General features: G+C 50.0%; 2 protein-coding genes across 2 annotated transcripts; both read right to left on the minus strand.

Annotated features, from left to right (window-relative positions):
- Window positions 1-767: 767 nt before the first annotated feature.
- LOC149333391 (uncharacterized) lies at window positions 768-1,519 on the minus strand. Its single transcript, XM_089556038.1, has one exon. The coding sequence runs from the start codon at window positions 1,383-1,385 to the stop codon at window positions 768-770; it is 618 nt and encodes a 205-aa protein (XP_089412164.1). The 5' UTR covers window positions 1,386-1,519.
- Window positions 1,520-5,263: 3,744 nt separating this feature from the next.
- LOC149333392 (uncharacterized) lies at window positions 5,264-5,890 on the minus strand. Its single transcript, XM_089557713.1, has one exon. The coding sequence runs from the start codon at window positions 5,888-5,890 to the stop codon at window positions 5,264-5,266; it is 627 nt and encodes a 208-aa protein (XP_089413839.1).
- Between the last annotated feature and the right edge of the window lie 1,505 nt (window positions 5,891-7,395).

Raw genomic sequence — 7,395 nt, forward strand, 5'->3', positions numbered from 1 at the left:
TGGAAATACTCCCTAAGCCGGAGGTTTCGCGCGAAATTGTCCAGATCCTGAAAAAGTTGAAACTCATTGAACCTGCCAGATGCTGGACAAAAAGTTAAACCTTTGGAAAGGAGGCTGAGTTCGGCAGGTGTGAGAATCTTTTGTGAAAAATTAACCACGTTTGTGTTTCCACCAGCTGTTTCATAGTTCTCAGCCGCGGACCTCGTATCGACAACACCCCGAGAAATATGAGCAGTTGTGTCATTCCCTGGAGCTCGGACAGCAGTCTCACGGTCGACAGTTTCCAACCTACCATTAGCGCTTAGCTCGGACGGTTTGGTTTCTGTATATCTGTTTGAAGCCAGCGGAATTCGGTCACGTTCTAGCTTTTTGGTCTTATCCCTGGTTACTTCCTCTCTTCTTTTTGCCTCGTAGTTTTTTAGTTCGCTCAGTTCGGCAGTAGAGAGAGCATGTTGGCGTCTCTGCTCTTCCTCGACATCTCTAAGTTCGGCAACTTTCCGTTTGCTATGATTGACGACCGTTTCTGTGAGCTTTTGCGATGCTTCTAATAATATATTATCCCAGTCCTCTTTTTCTCTCTCACTGAATGTGGACATGGAAAGTGTACAGCCCAGAAGACCTTTTGGAACAGTACCCTGCGACAGGTAGGACGTTAGGTAAGATGCATGAAGCTCAAATCTCACGCGTTTATCAATAATCTTCCTCACTGAGAGGAACGCCTGGGACCACGTCTGCTCTCCGCGGGCCGTACCTTTTGTAACAGGCAGTCAGTTGCTCTGTCCAGAAGCCGCCTGCTGGGCAGCCATGGCGTACGTCCGGCGGGTGTTGTAGCGCCGCTCCGGCACTGGGGGTGGCGGTGGAGGGATACTGGGTGGTGGTGTTGACGGGGCCGCGTCTCCCGAGCGGCGCCCAGGGATTCTGCTGCGTGGCACGAACGGAGTCGGCTGCCAATGGTGAAACGGGTAGTTGAGCTCCGCTTTGAAATGTTGGGCCAGCAAACCGACGCCCTCAAAACTGGTGTGCAGTCCGTCCACGGCGAGGAAGCGCCACAGAGGCAACGATGTAAAACCATGTTCGATGTATCGCACACCGGGGCCGAGTACTCTGCGCCTGCATAGCTGACGAACTCCGGTCTTGAATTTCGACAACTGGATGTTAAACCATCTCACGAAGCGGTGATTTGATCCTCTGCTTCGGCGATTTGGGGCACGGGAAAGAGGAAGGCTGACGCCTATCTTCTTAATTGCCGGTCGGTTCTGGCGAATCTCTTCAATGAGTAGTGTCAGTCTCTCCAGGGACGAGGACGACCCATTTCTTGCGATGTCAACTGTCCCGACGTGTACGATCAGGGTGTTCACGCTCGCAGGGACGTACTGCAGCAGCATGGGGACGTCAGCATACGTGGCGCCACAGTAAGAGATGAAGCAGGGGGCCTCTGGGTCACTTGGCGTGAAGTGGTTGTGTACGTACTTAGTAAGGGAGTCACCGATGATGGCACTGTTGATCGGATGCCTTGGATAATGACGAATCAGACGCTCTGTCGTTGGGTTCCTGGCAGCCATGTTGAGAAATTGTATTCAGTAGGGGTTCCAATGGCCCAGTTTACTAGTTTAGGTACAGTATTACGACAAACGCGACTGTTCTTTTAACGTTTATTTTGCCAACAGTTTCGGGAATGGTATTCCCTTCGTCAGGGCAGGCTTACAATGAATCCGTTTCGTCAATATAAGGACACAGAACAAGCGAGGAGGTATAATCTCCGCCCTCTAAACAAACTTGAGAATGAGGGCAGGGGACCGTATAATAGGCAGCACGACAAGTCTCAAACGGGCCGCGGCTGAACAACAACCAGAAAAAACAAACGGGGAGCTGGAAATGGTAAAGTAGTAGCAAAGAACGAGCCTGAACAGCACAGCGATAGAAGGGGCAAAAGAGCGTTAGACCCGGCTCTCGGCGCACACGGAAGCCGCTACCCCCCCCCTGCCCCCCCCCCCCCCCCCCCGCCCCCCCTCCAAATACGCGCACACCCCCGCAAGACGCCGCCCCGCAAGACGCCGCCACCCCCGCACACCCCCGCAAGACGCCGCCGCAAGACGCCGCCGACACGTTCTCTCATGGCATGAACGCTACTCCCGGGAGACTTTCCTGCTTAAAGGAGCCAACGTAGGAAATTCCGCCGGTCATAGGCCTTGGACAGCGGTATTATCAGAATACGCCTGAACTTGTTTTTTTCTTGACAACTGCAGACACACTTTGAAATGGCAGGGAATCTGGCAATTTATCTCCTGAGTACTTTTTTGTCCAACCTCCTGCCAGCATCCACGTTCCATTCCAAATAGACACCTTTGATCTATCACCTAGACCATTGGGACCACGCGGCAGCTCCGCGGGCCGCAGACCTTTCGCGTTTTCCGCACACATGTATTATTATTATTTTTAATTTGTTAACTTTTGTATAACTTCTTCTGCTCAATTTTTTATTCTCCGTGCCATTTTTATTTTCATTTTTCTACATATTTCTTGTCATTTGTTATTTACTTACACCAACATCGACTCAACTCGATAATCTCAGAATGATTTAACCTGCGTGTGCATGCAAATCTCGAAACCACATGCACTGCGCCAAACTCTATCAAAGTGCTCTCACCATGTCATACTTGTTTGGCGCCACATTTAATCAGAAGTTTTTCTTTTTCTCTTTTCTCTTCCTGTGTGTGCGTTAACATTTTCTGTGTTACATTTTCTTTAAACATTTCTAGAGCTAATTTTTTTTTTCTCCTCTTCGCTTCTTTTGTTTTGTTGCCCCTAAATTCATCTTTGCCTTCCCATTACGCGCTCGGGCTAGCTCAGTATTTTACCCGACGGACGCTGTTTTTTCACGGGAAGCTCACTGCGGGACACGGTTTTGGACCGCCTAGTATATTTATGGGAAAAGGGGCGCCAGATTGTCTGGTAGAAAGGCCCGACAGCAGAGCAAAGCGACGAAATGAAGCAAAAATACGCAGAGGGCACAGTCGCAAGTTGCCGTTGCAGCGGTTAACAAGTGTGTGTTGGCCGTCTCTCGAACGCGTCCCTTGCAGGCGTCTCAGGATACCTGATACGGGCCGCCCGCTCGGACCCGGCGGCGTCTTGCGGGGGTGTGCGCGTATTTGGAGGGGGGCGGGGGGGGGGGGGGGGGGGGGGGGGGGGGGGGGTAGCGGCTTCCGTGTGCGCCGAGAGCCGGGTCTAACTCTCTTTTGCCCCTTCTATCGCTGTGCTGTTCAGGCTCGTTCTTTGCTACTACTTTACCATTTCCAGCTCCCCGTTTGTTTTTTCTGGTTGTTGTTCAGCCGCGGCCCGTTTGAGACTTGTCGTGCTGCCTATTATACGGTCCCCTGCCCTCATTCTCAAGTTTGTTTAGAGGGCCGAGATTATACCTCCTCGCTTGTTCTGTGTCCTTATATTGACGAAACGGATTCATTGTAAGCCTGCCCTCGAAACTGTTGGCAAAATAAACGTTAAAAGAACAGTCGCGTTTGTCGTAATACTGTACCTAAACTAGTAAACTGGGCCATTGGAACCCCTACTGAATACAATATATATATATATATATATATATATATATATATATATATATATATATAAAGCCGGCCGCCTCAGGAGCTTCATCGTCGTGGGCGTCGGCGCATAATCATCTTCATTCCAACTGCCCCGGCCGAGGGAAAGAGCCATCCCAGCGACTCACGGCGAGGAGACGACGAGGAGGTTGTAAAATGGTTTCAGGCAGCTGACGTGCCGTGGCCACGGGTTCTTTCCTTTGGCACTTCTTTGCATGGACGAAGCAACAGGAGTGTGAGCTGTGCTGTTCAAAATTTTCTTCTAGAAACGCAGCGACTCCCATGCTAGTTTTCATTTCATTTTATTTCTGTTTTTTCTTAATATTTTTTCTATTTATTTTTATTTTTCTGATTTTCAAAAATTTATTTCATTATTTTTAGTCTCTTTCAGTCAGTGCAAAATTGAACCATTACATGCATTGCATTCGAATTTGCACGAAAAGCCATCGTCCCGTCTTCGATCTCCCAGCTAACAGGTCCCCTGTAGGTGCGTCGTCCAATCTGTCAGACTAAACCCTATTACTACTCCCATTCCTCTATAAATGCCCATCATTCAAGCAGTTCACCGCCTGTGGCCACTCCCCCGTAGTGGGTATGTGCCATTTTATTTGAGGCCAACCAACCAATCAACGGGGGCGATGGTCCGAAGAAGATGGCACCGCTTCGACGATATAAGTGACAAGTATGTAGTACTCTCTAAGGTAAGGTAAGACCGAGGTGCTCAGTCGCAAATTTCGACGCAAATGGAACAGAGAGCTAGACCAATGAGTCAGCGGGGGCGTGAAAAGCGGGTTTCGCTTGATCAGACTCATGTCTGTGGCGGCTCTGATGTTTTGCGGTAAAGGAGCGAGCCAGCTGGCTGTACTGCTCGGTATGACGGGTGACGTCAGAAAGGGAGGTGTATTACGAGCTGTCGTGATTCCAGGAGAGCGTGATGTCCAGAAGTCAAGGAGGCGCATGCGAATAAAGAACTGGAAAAAGGCGGTCGTTGCTAGAGATTCAGGGTTGCATGCATAAGTGACGAACGGAAGGACCTAATCCCAATTAGAGCTGTCGGAGCGAATGTTGTACGGGGCGAGCATGCCACCAAGAGCACTCTTGAGTCATTCGGTGAGGTCGTTGGTTTGAGGGCGCGGTGAACTGTGGGGCACTAATCCAGGAGCTCGTGAACCACTTCAGATAAGAAAGCGCGTCCGCAATTACTGAGAAGTTCTCTAGGAGCTCCATGACGCAGGACGCAGTGAAGAAGAATAAAGAATGCATAATAGCTAGCCCTTGAACCAGGAGTCCTTAAGTTTTCTAGCCATACAAATTTGAAGAAGTGTATAACTACTGGGTCCTCTACAAAAATCTGCACTTGCCTCCACTTACATAGTCATATAGGGGTGTGGGTGGGTCACTTATGTCAGCACAACCCTGCCAATATTCTCAAGCAGCACTAGTGCCTTGTAGTTCACCGCTTGGCGACTCTTTTTCATTACCGGGGCTCTACAGCCTTCCAGCAAAGCCTTGCATAAATATGGTCGTCCTGTATGTTTATTCACTGCTTGATGCCACGAGAGGATCCAGGAAGATATCATTGGTGAAACGTCCTTGCACCCAGGAGGCTAGAACGCAAACATGGCTGACACAGTGGACGGCACAGTCGCGTAGAACGGGGCGGCAGTTCACGGGGCGTCGCCGTGCAAGATGAACGGGTTACCCAGCACTGGATCGATGGGGTTGTTCGCGCTCTTCCTAGGCTTCTCCTTGTGTCCACGGCAGTTAGGGCAGTCGTCCACCTCGCTGTCCGACGAGCTCTCGCCAAACTCACGCTGCTTCTCGAAGATGCAGCAGCACTTGGACTTGAGCCTGTTCATGTTCTCGTTGTCCACCGTGTCCGCGGCCCACATGACGCGACGTGTAGAAGCCGACTGTGGTGGCGCGCTAGCACCCCTCGTCTCGCTTTCGGTGTTCGTCGACGCAGCAGCACCCGTCTCAGAGTCTTCGACTGTACTCGCGGGACCGGTGGGAGTCGATTTCTCTTGTCTTTGTTCGACATGGCCGCGGCGTTGTTCGCATTCCTCGTCCTCGCTGTCTGACGAGCTCTCGCCGAACTCGAGCGGCTTGACGTACACGTAGCAGAACTTTGTCTTGCGCCGGTTCAGGTGCTCGTTGTCGATGGTACCCTCGCTCCAGGTGACGTGGCGCCGCTTCTTGATCGGCTTCCTCAGCTTCAGTACGACGCGGTTGCCGGTATCATCCGGGTCCGAGCCTTCCGCGGTGTGAACTTCCGTTTGCGAGGTAGTGGCCATGTTCTCCGGAAGGCGGTCGGGTTTTCAAGGGACCAGTCTAAAATGTTTCGCGTCCACTGTTCGAGGCGCTTGAATGGGTCCTTTCGTTTCGTCTTTCAATTCGACCCGTTGTGGCGAGGATGTGGCGCGGGGACACATCGCGATGATAACTCGCCTTCACAACTCGCCATTGGGTTGGTTGGTTGGCCTCAAATAAAGATGGCACATACCCACTACGGGAGAGCGGCCAAGACACACGCCATTTCAGCCGGTCTTCTTCTTCTCCTCAGTAAACAAGGCAAATACCCACGCGGGAGAGTTGGCCAAGGTACGGTGGTGAATGCCAAAAAACTAAGAAGAATAGTAGACTTACATAAAGTAGAAAAATGTATTAATTCTTGAAATTTTCGAATAAATTAAACAAATGAGAAATACCAGGAATAAAACAAAATAAACTTTTTTGGGAACGCGGTGGAATTATATATGGAATTAACAGGGTAAGCGACCACTTGCAATAATGTAATCATGAAGGTAGCCGCAAATAGTGCATAACGAGAATCCCATGGCGCTCGCACCAAACGAGAGAAGAACTGGTATAGAAAAGGGAGTCCTAACCTCGAAAGAGGGACCTCCAAATACTGTTTTCTCTGAAATTCGAACCACCCGCAAGGGAGGAGAAAATGATCTATTTTCAACTTCTCCGCATGACGTACAAAGGTTTGTCATGGTGAACCCGCATCTGCATAAGTACAAATTGAGGTACGGGAATCTGCATCGCAAAAGCGTCATGGACACTTCACACAGCCTTGACTTACACGATCGGACATTCCATGGGAATTTTATATGTTGAAAATCCACGGTATTCAGCAACGGATCACGCAAGCTGGCTGATATATGTTGGAACCGCTGGAAACGGGAAGTCTCCAACAGAATGAGGTGAGGTACAGGATAGATTACAGGGGCAGTGAGAGCTGACCGTGCCAGTAAATCAGCCACCTCGTTGAAATAGATACCCGAATGACCAGGGGCGCTATGCTGGAAGGCCCGAGTTTGCTGAAACTCGGAATCTTCCCGGGTTCTGGCGACGCCCTCAGATGAGTGAACTAATGGTAGCAAGACGAAATCCCACCCTCGTCACGCCTCCAGCTTCATTGGGTTATCTGGATATATTCCGTGCTTTATCATCGCATCGGCGCCACCTCATGGTCTTCTTGGGCGGTCTACAAAGAACGGGTCACGTGAGCCAACCGCCGGTGCACTTTTCATTTGTCTGTCGCTCCACCAAGTGCATTGCGTGTGCAATTCAACAAACGAGGTTTGTTGAATTTTATAATGCACTTAGTACACCTTTATAAGCATTTTATAGTGTGCAAGATTTGGATTTAAAGCGCTTTAGAGTGATTCATACATTATTAAATTTTCCTTTGTACCGCGAGGGAACGCTACCAACGCTACATCATCTGCAACGCTAGGGCTAGCAACGCTGTGAAGGCTACGGAAGTAGTCCGCAAATAAAATAAAGAGAG

The sequence above is a fragment of the Amblyomma mixtum genome, chromosome 8, assembly GCF_055824585.1.
Source record: "Amblyomma mixtum isolate Tamu chromosome 8, ASM5582458v1, whole genome shotgun sequence".
Lineage (NCBI taxonomy): Eukaryota > Metazoa > Arthropoda > Arachnida > Ixodida > Ixodidae > Amblyomma > Amblyomma mixtum.

Excerpts from the sequence above, each read along its gene's own strand:
- LOC149333391 (XM_089556038.1), bottom strand. The coding sequence starts at position 1,385 with ATGCTGCTGCAGTACGTCCCTGCGAGCGTGAACACCCTGATCGTACAC.
- LOC149333392 (XM_089557713.1), bottom strand. The coding sequence starts at position 5,890 with ATGGCCACTACCTCGCAAACGGAAGTTCACACCGCGGAAGGCTCGGAC.